General features: G+C 40.5%; 1 protein-coding gene across 9 annotated transcripts in view; it reads left to right on the plus strand.

Moving 5' to 3' along the window:
- Window positions 1-1,460: 1,460 nt before the first annotated feature.
- LOC115595677 (aryl hydrocarbon receptor nuclear translocator-like protein 1) overlaps window positions 1,461-19,366 on the plus strand; it is a 29,052-nt gene continuing 11,146 nt past the window's right edge. For 3 of the 9 annotated variants that reach the window (XM_030440439.1, XM_030440444.1, XM_030440445.1), the window contains exons 1-9: window positions 3,050-4,018; window positions 14,844-14,955; window positions 15,097-15,135; window positions 15,226-15,267; window positions 15,492-15,649; window positions 15,732-15,814; window positions 15,905-15,997; window positions 17,803-17,941; window positions 18,076-18,225. In XM_030440439.1, the coding sequence (XP_030296299.1) occupies window positions 3,823-4,018; window positions 14,844-14,955; window positions 15,097-15,135; window positions 15,226-15,267; window positions 15,492-15,649; window positions 15,732-15,814; window positions 15,905-15,997; window positions 17,803-17,941; window positions 18,076-18,225 (1,012 nt within the window). In that variant the 5' untranslated portion in view covers window positions 3,050-3,822. Of the gene's footprint in view, window positions 1,617-3,049; window positions 4,019-12,296; window positions 12,587-14,843; window positions 14,956-15,096; window positions 15,136-15,225; window positions 15,268-15,491; window positions 15,650-15,731; window positions 15,815-15,904; window positions 15,998-17,802; window positions 17,942-18,075; window positions 18,226-19,366 lie in introns of those variants that run through there. The other 6 variants (XM_030440438.1, XM_030440442.1, XM_030440440.1 and 3 more) reach the window with 6 other exon arrangements.

Genomic DNA, 19,366 nt, shown 5'->3' on the forward strand with positions numbered 1-19,366 from the left:
ATCCACTGTCATGCCAGCGTTAAAACTTCAAAAGTATCTTGTTATGAACACAATGTTGTTTTCATGTGTTCCAAGAACACAACCTAAGATTTCATTTGACAGGAGTAACAACAAAAACCTTAGATAATCTTTACTTTGAAAATGATTGAATCATTTAGACTATGTGTTTGGTCGACTATGTGACTTGTTAAAAAATATGTTTGTGTTTTAGAAACATTCATAGGCTGCTGATTGGACTCATTTGTTGTTAAAAATGCTTTTAGAGGCACTGCAGTGAAATAAATGCTTCCTAGTTCCATAGTTTATATACATTAAAATAACCTGCATTGAAACCAGCGTTTAATTGGCCAATTATCTCATTTTTAAATAATAATAATAATAATAATAATAATAATAATAATAATAATAATAATAATAATAATAAATTAACCAGATCATAGGCTATATTTTGTCTGAAAGCATGTTAATGATGTGACGCAGCTCGACGTTTTTTCTTTGTATGACCGTCTGAACTTCCAGGGCATGACACATTTACTGACTGTGTGTGACAATGTGTGTATATTCGTCCGAAAGCTCTTCTGTGGCGAATTATTTTTACTTATTCATTCCACTTTTATTCAAACTTCTGATTGATTTATTTTATTCCACATACATCGAGGCATCTTCGCGTAGCTGAATGTTTTTTCCCTCTGCACGTTCTCACGTGTAGGTCACGGTTACAAACATGGTTACGTGCATGGACGGCCAAGACATCAACTTTCCCACCCCCTCCCTCCTCCAGTAAAAGTCTAGCTGTGTTAACCGGGTTTCTTTTAATCCCTTACCCCGATTAAGGAAACCGGGTTTCTGCTTTCCATTAAGAAATCAGGTTACTGCAGAAAGCCGACAACAACCAGGTTACTACGTGCACGTGAACGCACCTTGTGCGCAGGTGACCGTGCCATGTCATGACTCTGTTCTCACCAAAAACACATCGATAATCATTCCTGACACATTTTTATAGATTTTTCGGCGGGCTCCATGCCTCATTTGAACGTTTACAGTAGATGAGGTTGAGACATACGCCAACTTTACTTTCCAGCTCTAAAAAAACTTGATTTTTATAGTTCTGAATGCACCATTTGGCCTCCAGTCTCACCCGTGTGCCAGAATAAACACGTGGACTCGCGTGAACACATGGGACTTGAATTGTGCTAAAGCTATATGCCAATGTATCACAATACAGACAAACTCGCTTTAATTAGCAAAATATTAACCTAGGATGCCAAAGCCTCCTCGTCAGCAGTTTCCGAGTGGTGTCTAACTGACCTAAATTAGAAGAGACTTGGTCTCATACTCCCTGTTTGGCTTTATATAAAGTTGTTTTCCTCATGCCCTCGCGTTCAGTGATGAAATTAGGGCGTGTACAATATTCGCTGGCACTGTGACAGCAATCCGAGCCACAATCAGCAGCAGCACGGTGTCCTTGACAGAGGAAAAGGGGGTGACATTCTTGTGACATGACTTCAGACAGAGAACAAGTGTTTCCTTCAGGGGAGCCGGGACGGAGGGGAACTGAGTGATGGAGGACAGTCACCAAACAGGCAAACATACACACCTGGAGCAGGAAGACAGATGTACGTCGTTGACTAACGGTTCACTTCAACCAAACAGTTCTGTATCAGCGTTGCCATGTTGTGTTAAACCTGAAAATGCTTTAAGTTAAGGGATGACGTTTAATGTTTGCTAGGGGATGCGTTTTCACCCCACAGAACTGAATACAAATGAGATTAAATAATGTATTTTAATCGGAAATAGTAAGTAATAAGTCCCGACGAGACAGAAACAAACGCTTACTCGTTTAGCATTCAAGGGAGGCCTGCAAGATAACGGACTTTGGCCTACCATTAAAAAATAAAAATAACAAAATCCCCATCATGGATCTGATTTATAGCTCACTTATGTTCGTTTTCAGTCCATGACATCATATCACCGTGGCTATTATCTTAAATGTCTAAAATAAAACCACTAAAAGCCTGTTTCAACGCTGCTATCTCGGTGTTTCGGGTTTCCTGTACTCTTCCAAAGTTTCCGGGTTGCTGAAGTGCACGGGGACACTACTTTCTCCGCAGACTGCCTTTAAATGGGTTAACGAGTCAACTGTCGCCACGTGACCGTCGAGTTATATAATATATAGGTCAACACGTTTCTCGCTGGCACGTGCAGCCTTCCTTCTTACGTAAAGTCTCGTGCAAAGGTTTCAAATTACACTATGTAGGTGAGGGCCGGAGATCGTCAAAATCGGAGATGATGTATCACTTTGAGTTTTTATAAACTCGCATGAACGAGGGCAACGTGAGAATGATTACCAAACGCATTCTATTGTTTTTTGTCGTTTGTCACGCGGGCTGTTGTTCGAGAAACTGACGAATATGAAAACCTGAGTGCTTAAAATATTCTAAGTAGGCTAGTTTACTGTCACATAATCCGGACCACACGACTAAGTAAAACAGGAAATCAGTTTTCTTTCATTTTCCCACATGGGGGTTCTGACAATCTCACAGGCGCACTGAGTTAAAATTATAGCCTACAATCTCACTGTGTGCAATGTAAAATTAACGTAAAACACAGTAATATTTCTCCACTTATTACTCATCTAAGATCAGGGTTATAATCAACTACTAATGTAGAAACAACTTAGCATCTTATGATTACACTGTATGCATATACACTTTGTATAAGTGACAGGATGGTTTACAATAAGCAGGAGAACCTTTCTCCCTTCAGCAGATGAACGTGAAATCAGTCCCCAAGTGTGTCTTGGCGTCAAGTGTGGTGTGGAGACTTTAAAATCCCCACTGCACATATCCAGTGTGGACTTTACTGTGAAGTAGGAAACACGTTGTATCCTTCAGTTACACTATTGAAAGGAACACTGTATGTGCAGAGATTCTAGACCACATTCTTATAATGTGCTTATACGCATTTTTTAAAAATAAACAAATATGGGAAAACACACAATGTGTTAATTTCCATACGTTTGTTTCTTTGTGATTGTGCTGAACATATTCAGTGCCGGGAATAAAGGACAGAGTGGGACTTCCTTCCTATCGCGGCTGTGTTTGGGGAAAACCGAGAAAGAAGCAAACTCAGATCGGTGGCGCGCGCAAGGCGCTATTTCAGGTCACCGAGACTAGCGTAGCACCGGTGGAATCGATCCCTCAGCGCCTTATCGAGGCATGGCTGACACTGTTTAATGTGATTTCAAATGTATTTTGGCAGCGTTGGCACAATCTCCTTGCACGTCTCCTGTTAGATCGTCCGCTATTAGACACATTAACGGATGCGAGTAACGATTTTCAAGATAAGTGATCGGGAATGCAAATGAGAACATTTTGTTCACTGATGCCAAAATGCTAGGAAGTTTTTTTTTTTTTTTTTCAAGACATTAAAACGAAAATCCACGAAGAAAAGCATTTGATTCGAAACATTTCCACATACTGCGTCCACAATGCATTCAAAGTCTATCATTCGGCAGGCAGATTTTAATGTCACATGCTTATTTTGCTTAATTTCCAGATGACAGGAGTGTTGAATCATGAGCGAGTAGAGCTGAAGTGAATGGGCGCAGCTGTCCTGGTGACACGCCATTATCTCTGACATGTAATCCCGGGATGAATGAACCGAAAAGGCGACGGAGGAGGAGACAAGTGTGAACTATTCCCTCGTTTTTTTTCTCCCGTGATTCCTAAAAGGATGGGTGTTGCGTTCTCACCCATCCCTCACGTTTCTACCCCACCCCGCCTCCCCTGAAAAAAAAAAAGAAAAAAAAAAAAACTACGGATGGAGGAGGGTGAGGGAAAAAATGAAGTCAATTATACAACAACCCGGCTCTCCCTGCAGCTCCCTCCTCTCATCATCTCCTCTGTACTACAACTAGTGGCTCCACATGAGCGGCGAAGCCTTCACCGGGCACACCGGCTCCAGTCTGTAGGCATGTCGGCCGGTGGCAATGACGGGACGGCGAACAGGCCAGCAGGTAGGTGCTCTGGGGATTGGCCATTTCTGTGTTAATTGTGTGTTATTCCGATATCTTATTTTAGTTTGGTGCTTTTTTTTTCTTTCCATCCGTACTGATGATAATAAAAAAAAGATCAGAGCGGGTGGAATACTTCCAGAAAGTACTTCTGAACTTATGTGGTCCATTCATGCGCCTAATAAGGATGCAGCTTTGTGGCAGAGAGCGACCTAGCTTGTAAAGAGTAAGCTTTACTGTTTTGTGGCAACTTTATGCCGACGTTAATAATAATAATGATAATGATAACAATAATAAGGGTTGAGAACACAAGCGATCGAACGCAAGAAGTAGTAGTCTATCCAAAGTAACGCGTTACTATCCACAGCTCCGGTGACAGGAGCCACCTGCCTGCCAAACCTACCGGTCGGCAACCGGTCGCACCGACGGAAGCCCGTCCATTCAATATTCCGTACTACGTGCTCGTCTCCGGCTTGACGCGCGGGGAGGGGGGGGGGGCTTTGTTCAGTTTCGGGAGGGAACGCTCGAACAGACCTCACGACACCACGTGACCGTATCCATGGCGACCATTTCCTCTAACGTTAACAAAATATTTTTCTGTCGCTCACCTCCGCCGATAAAGTTCGTCTGACTTGGCCGCCATCTTTGCCCGGCTTGCGAAATACTTTTGTGATTTGCCTCACCTTCAACAAACCGAACCGCCCCCAAGGGAGAGCTTAGCTTGTCACGTGACTCCGCGAGGTTCTTCCCGGTAGTCGCTCTCGTGCCGCGTCGATCAGAAGTGGGTCAGTAGATCAGTGGAGCAGCGCTGCCCTCGCGGAGCGGCAGAGGGCGCGAGTCGCTCCCTGCCGCCCCGGCAACGCACCGAGAGGCACCGCAGCAATGTCAGATGTCGAAACTGTGCGGGGCCAGCGTCACAAAACTAATTTCAAATCCCAACCAAACGATATTAAATAAATATCAGAGGAGCTTTAAAAATACCCATAAATCACAAGAAAATAATATTTCAATCCCACAGCGGCATGTGTTAAAAGATATGGCTGTTTAATAAAACAGGAAGTTATAAATCATTACGAGGTAACAAAATGCCGTATTATATATTATATAAAAAAAAGAAAACCTCACTTTAAGCGACGCATACCAACAATACAACTGTATATAAAATACTAAAATAACTATAATACTTACTTTTAAATATAGTTCAAGTGCTTTAGGAACAGCATGGATAACCATAAAAACACTAACGGATATTAATAGACTTTTATCAAGCTGTAAACGTATGTTTTATATTACTTTGATTTTCATCAGTATCAGTAAAAAAGTCGAGTGGAGTGTAACGAACGTGTATTTCACAATTACTTAACTGATGCAACTGTCATTAATTGAAAGCAGAAATTATAAATGAAAAAAATTAATGTTAAAGGTACACATTTGTATTTAAATACTGGTATCAAAATCATATCCCTTCAAAAGTTAGAAAAAAAAGAATAATTACCATTTAATGGTGTGAAGTGATGGTTGCATAAATGTGTAATTTAGCCTGTCAGTTTTATAGCCTGGCAATCTGATCCACTTCGGTCATGATGAATGAATTGTGGAATGCTTTCGCTCGTAAAATCCTGCAAATGAACGATTACCGCTCGGCATCTGCAATTTGCTCCTTCAAATAACCAACTTATTAGAGTTTTTCTGTTTATTTCCATCACTCTCTGCCTCCTCATGTCTTTCATACTCTTGCATGAATTTTACCAATTACTTTAATTTTGAAAGGCAAACATTTGGGATGCTTATATGTCAACACATCAACTGTTGAAAACTTAAAATACATTTGATACAAAAAAAGGCAAGGAAGTAAAATATTAAACTGTCAAACAGTTCACTGAACACTCCTCAAAGCACTCCTGTGTTTAACTGGTAATAGTGAAAGTACCAACTCTTATTCAAGTTTAGCTGCAAGTTTTGTTTTCTACTATGTACAACTGATGCATGCATGTTTAATTGAAACCCTACCGACCAGTATGTAACAGTGGAAAATTCAGTATTTCCTTTGACATGCTGGCCAACAAAGTAAGAAAATGCCAAACCTAATGAAAATACTCAAATTGCATTATTAAAAAACTAAAACTGAGCCATCCAATATTTCTCAATAAAAGGGGATGACTGACTTTTAAACACAACATTTGATGCTTTATAAAGTGTTGGCTTGTCGGGTGACTGCATTTAAATTGATTTAAGTAGCCCATTTAAATGGAACACAATAAATTCTATCTATAAGAAAAACCTACAAAGTGGCTGGCGTGGCAAACAGTGTTTCTGTGCATAAAAAGATCGAGCCTCTGCTATTTTTTCCTACAACTTTCATAGTCCATATTCATATGTTTATATTCCTTTTGTGTGCTGTATTGTCGGCTCTTGCCCAAAAATTTTAAAATTGTATGTGCTTTGCAACCAAACACGCACTGTGATTTCTGTGAGTTGCAGGAATTGTAGGTCAGTCAACCAGAAATAACCTGGAACATACTGTACTATAACCGTGGGATTTAAGGCTTGCCCGTGTTCCTTGCATCCAGTCATAACCACAATCCTTTTGTTCCTAGATGCAAGCACAGACTCTAGGCTCTACAATAATGTGACAATCTAAATGTCTCACGTTGATCAGGACACACTGTGAAAACAAAAAAACTGACCAGAACATACTGACCTTAAGCTGAGGACACTTAACTTAATTATATTCTAAAATGTGGCCCAGTTACGCCAAAGCCACCTATAAACAATGTCCTTAGAAGAATGTGATCTCTATCATGTTTCCCCTGTCCCTGTTTGCCCAAATGTATATCATAAAATTGTTCAGAATTGCTGGTGTTCATTTGTTAATCATCAACCACAAAAACTACACATTCTGTAATATTCTCTACATAACAACATAAACATGTGGAATCAATAAAAGTGCCAAATAAACAGCTTCAGATATTCAAATATTAATTCATATCAACGAACGGCTGCTGTTTGTAACTCCAAAAGCCAGCAGCCATGGCCAGACTATGACACAATGGGCCCCAGGGAACAGACATCTAAAAGGCCCCCAACCCCTCCTACACAAGAGCAAGAAACCCAGACATTCAGTCAGCTAAAAATAGTAGCAGGAACATAGGAATAATAATAGCAGTGGCAGAAGTACATGTATATGTTGTGGTACTAACAGTATTTACTGACAGGATTATGGCCAGAGGGGTGGCCTGATTGAAACTGATTGTTTTGCAGCTCTTTCTCTGACATCTTGTTGGGGAAGCAGATCTCGCGGGTGCTGCTGTTGGCTGAAAATTTGTATTTAGTCGACACTAAAGACTGTGTCCCTTTTCTGTCATTTTAGTCATTTTCTGTCTCTGTTTTTTTCTGTCTTTTTGTAGTTACTATGTGTCTTTTTTTGTTGTTTTGAATGTCTTTAAGGTCATTTTATGTTACTGTAATTGTTTGTCTTCTCTTCGTATTTACATTGTGCTTCTTTGAAGTCATTTTAATATATTTGTGGCCATACTGTATCTCTTTGAAGTCGTTTGATTGACCATCCAATATGGAATGCAGACAGTCAAATGTCACGACAAGTACATCGTTTCTGGTTCAGAGGCCCTGGGCATGTACGCCTTCACAATAATCCACTCATGACGGTGCCAAGCCAACTGCCTATCACCTTCTGACACTCTAAGGATGGGAACCAAGGCTGGCCAGTCAGATTCCAGAGGGGTGGGGGCAACCCTGGCCGCTCTCGTGACTCCACCTCTTATCTTGCTTTGTTGTGGCAGTTAACAAAACGTGGCACCTTAGCTGCTGAATTCAACCAAAGTTAAAAGTGAACAGATTGAAGCTGCTGATTATAAAATATGTTTTTCAAAAACACAGCTAATATTTCCTGCCAAAATGAACATTGTTAGTCATTGTTAATTTCTCCCTTGTATCCTTTATGTACACGAGCAGCACTTTCTGTCTATTTAAGAAAAAATTGAAAAACAAATAGCGACACGTGTTTTAACACAATTGTTAATATGTTGTACTGATGATTTCAATCCCTAGAAATGTTTATATTGGTGGACTGACAGATTTCTTTAAATTTATTTTTTTTTATCCATAACTCTTCAAGTAATTTTATAAGCAAATTCTATTTTGGATGACTGATTAAATCTTTTAAAATTTGGTGGACATTTTTTTTTTTTGTATTTCTGAAATTTTATGAACCAAATGATAAATGAACAAGCTACTTGACATATTAATCAATAAAGAAAATGTTGTTGGTTGCAGCCCAATATACAGTATTACTAATAAACACTGTCAGAAACTACAGCAACAAAGGGAAACGGGAAAAAATCTAAAAGCTACTCAAGTCACAGTTATTGCTGACAAAATGTTTCTACAGAAAAATCTACAGAACCGAAATGCTATAATGCATTTTGGAAAGGTAATAAATGAAGCTGCAGTGAATATAGAGCAAGCAAGGCATTGTTTTTACATTCATAGGCACACATAAGTGGTCTGAGCATGGAGCACTAATGGGGTGATAAAACTGCAAAGGGCAGCTATCCTGGCGCTGTTGATGGCCTTGAAACAGCCAACCGTGTTGAACATCCACAAAAAGGAATTGCTCTCGTATGCTTGAGCGTGAGGATTGGCTAAATAGCTGTGTGAACACAGATTATTCATCCTTAGAAAAACAGTGGGGATTGCTAAATAATTGTGGTTTGAAATTATGTTTGATGGTTAGATTTTACACCATGCAGCTGTACGTGTTTGTCCCAAATACTTGACACTTGATATACTCTTGGCCAAGGTGTTGATTTAATAAATGGCATCATGATTTAGCAAACATATACAATATTTATGCTTTTCCATCTTCAAATTGGGGGAGGGGGGGGGAAAGAGTTGGATAGTTGCATTTAAAGGCTGCAAATAAAATCACAGTTTATCTTAGTCGCAAACAAAGTTAACGATAAAAACATCTGTTTGGTATTAAAGTGAAACTCTCGCTAAAAAGCAACCAAGGCTTTATTTCTGATTGAATTTGAGTCAGACCTTCGTGTAAATGCATAATTACGACGAAAGAGGCACTTTTAAGATTTACCGTAGTTTCGTTTTCGGGCAAGCTAATTTTCAACGGGGTGCAGGGGCACTTTTACGCTAGCATCAAAATCGCTATTTCTAAAACACTAAGAAGGCTCGACACAACATGAAACCGTGCTCGTAGTATCACCAGGGTCTCTACACATGAACACGAGCATTGAGAACATTGTTTGTGTACAGAGAGTAATTTAAAATGTACACGGGAAATTTTACTGACCCCATGTAGCTAATTTTTATCTTTCCCAGATAAAATGAGAAAAAATAAAAAAAAATATGATCATACAGCTTAAAATCATGTTATACTTAGATTATAATGTTTCTCCTAGTAAAAGCAAGCCAAACAGCCTAGTTAGCGATGCAAGCCAACTCACTAGAATCGCATACACATTTGTTTAAAACACAATAAAAGTCTGTTATATACAGTTCATCCGTTTGGCTGTATCCGTTTGCATAGATATGAGACTGTCAGCTTCAGAGTAGAAGCTGCAAAAATGTCTTTGTTGAAAATAACAGTGTAGGTGTATATAAGTTGGCTATGATACAAGTTAAAACAAATAAAAGATAAAGCCTGAATGCTCCGGGGTTGCTGTCAGGTTGCACCGGGATCGGGTGTCAACAGCCTTTTTCAAGTCGAGCCTCAAATTCTCTATTGGATCGAGATCTGGGCTTTGATTCGGCCACTCCAGAACATACACCTTGTTATCTTTAAACCATCTGTGAAGCTTTCACTGAATGCTTCAGGTCATTGTCTTGCTGGAAAATAAATCTTCCAAGTTGTAGTTCTCTTGCAGACTGAATCAGGTTTTCCTCTGGGATTTCCCTATATTTCACTTTCCGTATACCATGCTTCATGGTTGGGATGGTGTCTTTTGTGGTGATGTGCAGTGTTTGGTGTCTGCCAAACAGCATTTAGTCTGATGGCAAAAGAAAGCTCTATTTTTTGCTCTCATCAGACCAAAGAACCTTCTGCCAGTCGATTTTAAGTCTCCACATGCCTTTTCGGTGAACTCTAGTTGAGATTTAATGAGCTTTCTTCTATAGTGGCTTTCTCTTTGCCACACTCCCATTAAGCTTTGACTGGTGAAGTACCTGGGCAACAGTTGCCGAATGCAGAGTCTCTCCCATCTCAGCTGCTGAAGCTTTTAACTCCTTCAGAGTAGTCACAGGTGTCTTCGTGGCCTCCCCTCAATAGTCTCCCTCATACAAGGTCACTCCATTAAACATGTGCCATATGGACCCTTTTCACAGCAGACACCTTGACTTGTCAAAGCAGGAAAAGCACCATTTTTCGCTTCAAGTGACCTTGAAAGCCACGCCAGTGAGGGAGCATGCACAGTAGCAGAGCTCTGGACCAAGCTCACCTAAATGGAATGATGCCATCATTAATTTTAGAAAAATAGTCCTGGGCTTTTCCTTCTTTGACAAGGCAGTATGTCTGCCATGAAATGGTCTATTCCTTCCTTTTTTTAAAATGATGGATTTAATTAAACTCTGGGGAATGATCAGTGACTTGGAAATGTTTTGTATCCATCCCCTGACTTATACTTTTCTGTAACCCTTTCACAGAGTTGCTTGGAGGGTTCTTATTGTAGCCAGGAATACTGATTGACCAGTGACCTTCAGACACAGGCATATTTATACTACAATCACTTGAGACCTATTCACTGCACTCAGGTGATTGCCATTTCACTTATTGTGAGACTACAGACACCAACTGGCTGGACCGCTGTTGAATTAGGTCAGTCACTTTAAAGGGGGTTAATACCGATACAGTTACTTATTTTACTGTATATATTTGTAATTAATTGACATTACTTTGAAGAAATCTGTTTTCACTGAAGATTTGTTTTATTTTTGTTTTGTAAGGGGTGAATGCTTCTTAAAGGCACTGTATGTATGAAAAGCCTTTTTTTGAGTGTGGATAGTTAATAAATTGACTTATTTAACTTATTATTTAATTTAACTTTATACATCAATATTTATGTTAACAATATATTGGGAAAAAACCCCTACAAACAATTCTTAGATGTAATACATCTGTGGACACACAAACACACACTGGTTTGGGAATTTATTTACAAAAACATACATACGATATTTACGATATATGATATATAATATCACTACTAAACCATATAAACTCCTAATGTGGGTAAATTCAGTGCTCTTAAATCTTATTGTCTGCCTTGTTTAATGACTAGTGGTTATTGGGAAACATTTTAAGCTGTACTGAATATTTTGAAAACCATACTCTGGGGTTTGGTTCCAGAATTAATTAGATACAAATGCAAGTCTCATGCCTTCATTAATATTTAATGGTATCCTACTTTCGAAGCCGCAGTGGGTTTTTTTTTTTTTTTCAAATTAAAAAGTAGTCATATAGTGTATTTGCACAGCAGTAGTGAAACCTTAAACCCAGCTTGTACCCAGATCTTTGTTCTGGCTGTTTAACAAAGACTGTCACTGTAATTTATGCCGTTTAGACACTTTGCTTAACATCCCCTGCTTACCTTTCACAACCTGTCATTGTGTTTTTTCTGTTACTTGGCTCTGTGTTGGAGGGAGCATACCAGGACTTGCTTTGCTTTTGTGGAATTGTTAAGTAGGGCATTTTGAGCTTTAGAAAATGACAGAAATGAGCTGTCTGATAAATATCCCTTGTGTTTTCTAGATAAAAGTATTGTCTACGTACACGAAAAGCTAGGTAGAGATGCTTCCCCTTTTTCTTTTTCTTTTAAACTGTGATGTTTGTATGTGATTGTGGCTCTATATGGAATTCACTGTCCGTTTTGCTGGCCGTGCCTTTTGCTGTAGTACGAGTATTTGTGTTTCTTTTGCTGAATTTACTTTGTGCTATTTTATCAAATTAAGGGAATGCATTCATTGGTGTTGTAGCGGACTTTTTCCTGGCTATATATCATGGCTATAGTTCAAATTTGGTCATCTATATTCTACTTTCCACTACCAAATACCTTGAAGTTATTGAAACGGCATGAAATGTACACTTGTCCTGTACACAGCCGCCAAAGAGTGCATGTAGGTCATATCAGGCATGCTCTTGTACTCTGGCTCACACTGAGTTTGTTACACTCCTGTGCATCTCCACCATGGGTGGTTGTCCATGTTTCTGTGGTGCAGTAATATGGTATGTCATCTGCTGCCCTGCAGGCTTGGCCTCTCGTCTGCATTCTCGTCACGACCGCAGGTTTTGGCTCGGGTGTGACTCCGAACGTGACCGTCTCTACATACAAAGCAGCCGCTGTGGCTTCGCAGAAGACACGTTTTAGCCATTTAGCTGGCACGGCTCCCACAGGTGCCTATACCGAACGTTTACCGACTTCTAATGACACAGGAACAACTGTGTGACGTTAAAGGCGGCGTATTGTGCTACATCAGCGGTGGAGAGTGGTGGTGGGTGGAAGGGAAAGCCGGCGAGCGTTCACTCCCACATTCCACTTTTGCGTAAGTGATGACCCACTAAACTCTTCTGGAGGGACTGAAGAAAATCTGTCATTAAAATTCAGCCCCACTGCTTATGGAGTTGTAAAAGTTATGTCTGTTTTTGTATAAGCTTGCTGTGTTTATTCGAGGTTGTACTTTTTAATCCGTGGAGAAGGTCAGTGCGACCTCCCAGATATGTCACCCCCCTCCCATGTTTATTTCTAGGCTTCCTTTTAGGAATCTTTATGTAAAGCGTTACTCATGTATCACTGTGCAGAGATTGAGGATGAATATAAAAATAACCTTTTAAGTTCTGTTTTAAAGTGTCCACATTTTGCAAACGAGCAGACAAATATGGGGGGTGTTATGAACATTCTGCCATTATTTTCTATGACTTTCTCCTCAAGTGAGAAAAGAAGCAGGAAATGATGTGGGTCAGTCACGGTCGGCAGTCACGCTGAAAAGCTTTGCTCACTTTTATCAACACTTTTTACCCCAAAAGGATGTCACAGCTTTAAAGTGTGGGAGAGGGAAGTAGGTCATTGTTCAAGCATTATATAAGCGTTAGGTAAGATGATAGCTCAAAACCCCATTTACCCTCACGTGCCTGCTAAACACTCAAACTAAAGAGCATAGCTGGCAGTTTGGCGCCATTCAGTGGTAACCTCCAGCTAGTGCTCCCCGGAGTTCGCCTAGAAACAGATGACTTCAGAGCACGACTGAGCCAGGGCATTTCTGTGTGTGTGTTTGTTGGTGTGTGTGTGTGTGTGTGACGAAAGAGAGGAATTCTTGTCTTGCACTCAAAAATGTTTTTGGCAGGAAAAGGTCAGCTTTTAAAGTGGCATGTGCCTTTTTTTTTCCCTCCACACTTTTTAAATGAACATTCCTGAATGAGATGTAAGCTTTTTAAAAATAATTGCCACCCACCGCCGCAAACACATTCATGAGTCATCCAGTTGGCTATCACAAAAAAAGTCGGCCTCTTTCTGGGAGTAAAGCTGTTATTCAAATATTGATGGAGTCTACTCAGCTTATTTCATAATTAAAAAAAAAAAACCAAAAAAAAAAAAAAACCTCTAACTCTGTAACTCTCTATACTGTACACTGTTCTTTGCCGGCCATATATGGAAGCAGAGAAATGCCATAATATAATTAAGGGTATGGCCAATGCTACTTTTAATAAATGGAATATAAGTGACTCTTAATCAGTAAAAACAATTAGAAACAGGTCTCATAAGTGCATAAAACACAAAAGAAATCCAAAGCCTATGGAAGCAAAGAAGGCCATAATCATTTCAATTTCATATGTCCAGTAACTGTGAAACATAATTATGCCTGAATAGTTAATTTTGAAATTTGAATGCAATTGAATTTACTGCATTTGAATTCACGTGGATCTGATATTTCCAGTGGCCTTTTCAAATGCTGTGCGATCAGAGTTCATGGATTGTCATTTTCTACAATGCAGGGTATAAAGGGTATTTTCAAGGAAGTTGGCGCGGCATTGATTTGCTCCCATTGAAATTGGATTCCTTTGTTTGTTTGTTTTTTTAAGGAATTTTCCCTCTTCACTGGTGTGCAGCAGTGACAGTACCGCGATGAATTATTCATAGATACACAATTCGACTCGGCTGCAGCAATTTTGTTATTACTCATAAATATTCATATACACATCAAACAAATTGGGTGCAACAGGTCTATGATGAGTTCTAAATATTAATGAATTTTTCAGACAATCGGGCTGTAACGATGTCCCTAAGTGCGATAACCAATAAGAATGCGCATCTTTTGTTGCTGGATGCCGCAGATGTGCATGCAGCAGTAATCTCCACTGATCACCACTGTGCGTCATTCACAGTGGCTTGGATATGGTAATGAAATGTGTGTCAGCTGTTGCACACAGGTGTGTTGCCGGTAATGAGCCTGAATGGTTCATTCCTGTATTTTGAGGACTGCGCAACTTAAACATTTAGGATCAGTCAAACCAAATCAAAACACCATTCAGCTGTTTTTCTATATGTAGTCCGACGAATACTCATTTATACATAGAAGAACCAGTCTTATCAGCTTCGCTCTACTCTATGAGTTATTCTTATCTGCTGCCCAGTGTGTGCAACAAGCCCACAAAAGCCTCGTGTCAGAGCACGTCTCTTTCATTCTTTCATGGTGAATTATTTATCGAAGAACCTGACGGGCCGGGCGCTACAGAGATCCCGGGGTTGATCAATTTGTTCGCACTCTCTGACATCGCTGTGATGGTTGTTTTTTCGCGTGTCAGATCCCACTGCAGAGGAAGAAGGCCCCAGCCAAGCAGGCTCGTCGCTGCCAGCTGTCGAGCTGCCAAGGAAACGAAAGGGAGACGTGGAGGAGAGGTCAGACACCCACGTACAGTAAGAGGAGTGCTATGTTGTTTGTGAGGCAAAGCAAACATACTCATTTTCCCTTTGTTCTTCGGTGACATTTGTTAACGTCACCGCACAATACACATTCCTCTTATTATACAGTCACAATACGTCCTTTCAATTTTACAGGCAAAGCCTTGACTTCCAAATGGACGATGACCTCAGCAGGTACGCTTGACTTCTCGGCTTTGTTCACACAGTCTTATGAGAGAATACTGGCAAAGAGCATTTCCGATGTTTTGATTCCTTTATTTGTAGATCTGAAGGAGAGGATCAGCAGGTCAAAATGAAATGCTTCAGGTGATTCAATTTTTTTTTTAATCTACGACAAATTAGTCTGCCATTGTGTCTTGGATTGTTCTGATTTACCGTCAAATTTAAAGCAAGGTTATTCAAAACGGCAACAAAAAAACAGTTCACAGTCTGATGAAACAATTCCTTCAGATAATTATGTCCCCCCCAGACTACATACAGTCGGTGCAAAGCTGTGGCGCTGATTGTCCGTCCTCTGACTTTGCCCGCAGGGAGCCTCACAGCCAGATCGAGAAGCGGCGGAGGGATAAAATGAACAATCTCATTGACGAGCTGGCTGCCATGATCCCCGCCTGCCAGCCCATGGCTCGAAAACTTGACAAACTCACTGTGCTACGAAAGGCCGTGTCACACCTGAAAACCCTCAAAGGTAACCCTGGACCTGTACATTCAGAATGCCAGTAACGTCTATTCTGCTCCATCTCAAATTGCGTGTTTACTTGTTTATCTAGCTGGGACAAGCAGCGCCTTTACAGACACCACCTACAAGCCTTCCATCCTGCCTCATGATGACCTCCGGCAGCTTCTGCTCAGGGTAGGTGTCAGTGTACGATCACATATGTTGCGGTTTGATTGTACATCTATGTGTCTATTAACATTATCTGTCTGTCTGTCTGTCTACCAGGCTGCAGACGGTTTCCTGTTAGTTGTAAGTTGCGACCGGGCAAAAATCCTGTTCACCTCCGAGTCTGTTTCCAAGATCCTTCATTTTAGCCGGGTGTGTTGCACTTCTACACCACATCATTACTTTGTTGCCATCGAAATAAATATTAAAATCGACAGTTAGAGGCCGTGCTGCTTGCTTAGTTGGCTAAGATCCACAACATTTAACTTGTGTGTCATCTGGTTTGCATATTTTTCTACTTTCAATGTTTTCACATTCAAGCTATAGTGGCATTAAAGTATAAAGCCACACTACAAAATGGTGTTAAATGTTATCAGACGAGTCAAAAATATAACCGAAAACATCACTCAATAATACGGCTGGTTAAGTAAATCAAATGGAGTGGACAAAAAATATATAACTTTATACTGAGAGCATTCATTTTACTGAACATTACGAAACTTTTATATTTCAGCACCGTTTACGACTTTGCACGCATTTAATCAGTTACCTTTGTTTCCAGTTTTACCTCACCATTCCAATTTTTAACATTCCAATTTTCTCTTTAATCATATTCTAACAAATTGTCCCCAACATCAGAGTGCTGATGGAGAGAAATGTAGGACCAGCTAGCTTGAATGAAAACACTAGCTGCTAACCCACAGCACCAGCTTGGTGAGCTAGCTACATGGCTGAAGCTAACCTACCTCAGAAACCTAAGTTAGCTAGCTAGCGCACGTAACGTTGATACGCTGAACTGTTGTAGCATCACTGTCTTAACTCATGTGTCAGGACGACTATTAGAGCTCTGGCCTTTACAAAAGAGCCATGAGAGGAAAGATATTGCCAAAAGAAACCCATAAGAAATCCCTTTAGTAGTTTGTCAAAAGGAACAGACACATTAAACTTATGGAAGAAGGTGCTGTGGTTAAATGAGACTGAACTGTAACTTCATGGCCCTGGTGCAAAACGCCATGTGTGGCAGAAATCCAAAGCTGTACATCCACACATCCTTGCCGTGAAACACGGTGGCGGCAGTCTCTCTGCAAGACATTTGAGACTAGAGCAGAAGTTGACCTTCATCCGATCTGACTGACCAACAAGAATGGGCAAGAGTGAAAAGAAACACCCTCAAAGAGCTCAAAGAGTTGACCTTCATCTGATCTGACTGAACAACAAGCATGTTGTATTAATCAAATGGTGAAAAACCCAGTAAGTCCATTTTTTATTGCAGGCTTTAATGCTTGTTGGAAAGACCAAGGAGGGTGGACTGTACGAGTCTCATCTGCTCTCAGCATGTGCGTCTGTGCTGTTGCCACATAATTCATTTGCGGCTGAGGAACCGCATCTTTACAACTCAGTCTTCGCATATGGTGCAGAACAATATTCAGCGAGTCTGCACGTTTTATGAGAAAACCAAAACTGACAAGGGATTTTGTTGAAAAGGATAACTTTAAAATAAAAAAAAAAATTCTACACAATATGAGCTTTTATAAACGTTTTGAAAGTCACTTTATAGTGTTTGGCAGCCGGTGAGATAACCTCACCTGCTCTACATTCTTGAGCACATTGTTCAGCTTTGAGACAGATGGCAGGCAAACTCAGAGGAGATGGGAGGGATGCAAGAGAAAAGCTTCCATGTCTTCAGGGCTAGATGATTTATTTGGGGGCTTACCAGTAAGACTTGACTGGATACAAGCTGCAGCCGTTCTGTTTTTGGTTCTGCTCAGAACACTTTAGAGTTCAGATACATTCACCTTACGTAAAGCTGATAGACAGTGAGTTGTCTTCATATCTGTAAAATGTAGGTTTCGACGCATTGAGCTGTATGCTTGTAGATTAGCTTGGAACAAAAATTTTAAGAGTCTTATAGATGGTAAAAAGTTGAATAAATGGATGGATGTCCTTTGGGTTCACAGTTGGAGCTGACTGGGCAGAGCTTGTTCGATTTCATCCACCACAAAGACATCAACAAGGTGAAAGAACAGCTGGCGTCTTCGGAGCTGTACCCTCGCCAGCGGCTCATTGATGCTGCGAGTGAGTCTGTTGCCAAGTCAGGTTTGAGAAAATTAAAAAAATAGACACCGTCGCTAAATATGGGTCAACATTGGAGCCTACCAAAACTCAAATCAAGCAAAGTGACAATTAGAACTGTATGTCATCTTCACAAACGATATCTTTCTGTAATGCAGCTGGTGTTCAGGTCCAGGCGGATTCCCCCGTCCGGCCGTCCCACTTGACCACCGGAGCCCGGAGATCTTTCTTCTGCCGGATGAAGCACAGTCGGGTGGCGGGGAAGCACGAGGACAAACCCTCGTTGCTCAGCACTTCCAAAAAGAAAGGTGAGGGCGGACTGGAGGCCAGGCAGGGGGAGGGAGTCTCTAGGTACCCAATGATTTGATTTGATCAGATTAATACATTTCCTTTACTATCAACCAAAACTCAAGAAGTAGCCTAGCTTAGAATGTAACCATGAGGCACGTTAATGTCCCTAGCGCTGCGCCATCCAAATGATTCAGCCAAAGGAAGGCACATCCCTGCGTCTGAAAATTGTAACAGATGAAGAATATAGGCTGTCAATGTGGACCACTGGGTTTTACATTTCTTCTATTGACTTTGCTGCATCAAGACATAATGTTGGCGGTGACGGGAGCTGCGGCAGCCAACAGCATTGTCAGGGCTGGGCGATATGACCTCAAAATAATATTGCAATATTAAGAATACTCTATGTATATTGATATCTTGAAATGTCCCTTTAAAAGCACTTCATAAATGCTCGGGCGGGGCCACAAAAAAAGTTTCTATTGATGTTTTCACAAAATAATAACACAGTGTTGATATAATGACTAAGTGGATAAAGGTAGTTCTTAATACAAGTAAGACAGTCTGGTAAGGTCATCACAAATGATATCACTTTACTTTAATGCAGGAAAAGTCAACACTTATGTCATATCACCACATAATGTTACCCAAAATATAAGGTGATATACATCTGATGTCACAATTACAATATATATCGTATATATCGCCAAGCCTTATTGTGCTTTTTAGTTTTTTTTTTAACTTCCCCTAATGTTTTACATGTTAAAAGTAAAAAATTAAGTTAAAAGTTCACACCGACAGAATCTCCTCCGTCCCGCAGAAAACACTGCTCCTGAAATGCCTCGTCAGTAGTCCCGCCTTTTATTCTGTGACTTAGTGACATCACACTGCGTCACCATGTCAGGCATATGCGTAATTTATGGCGGCTAGTTTGGCATGTAAGAACTGAGTTAGCACAGCTGCTCTGTTGTTGTTGTTGTTAGTGTTGTTCGCGTTTCAGTTCAGGCGTTTGTTCGCTCACCAATCGGAGGAGATCAGGTATTCGGTGGGGGGGGGGTCCTTAAAGAGACAGTAGACAAGAGAAAACTGGTGTGTTTTTTTTGGAGCATTAAAGCATGTTAACCTGTGCTAGTAGTAACCAATAAGAAAGTCAAAACCCTG

The sequence above is a fragment of the Sparus aurata genome, chromosome 14 (genome assembly GCF_900880675.1).
Source record: "Sparus aurata chromosome 14, fSpaAur1.1, whole genome shotgun sequence".
NCBI classification, from domain to species: Eukaryota; Metazoa; Chordata; class Actinopteri; order Spariformes; family Sparidae; genus Sparus; species Sparus aurata.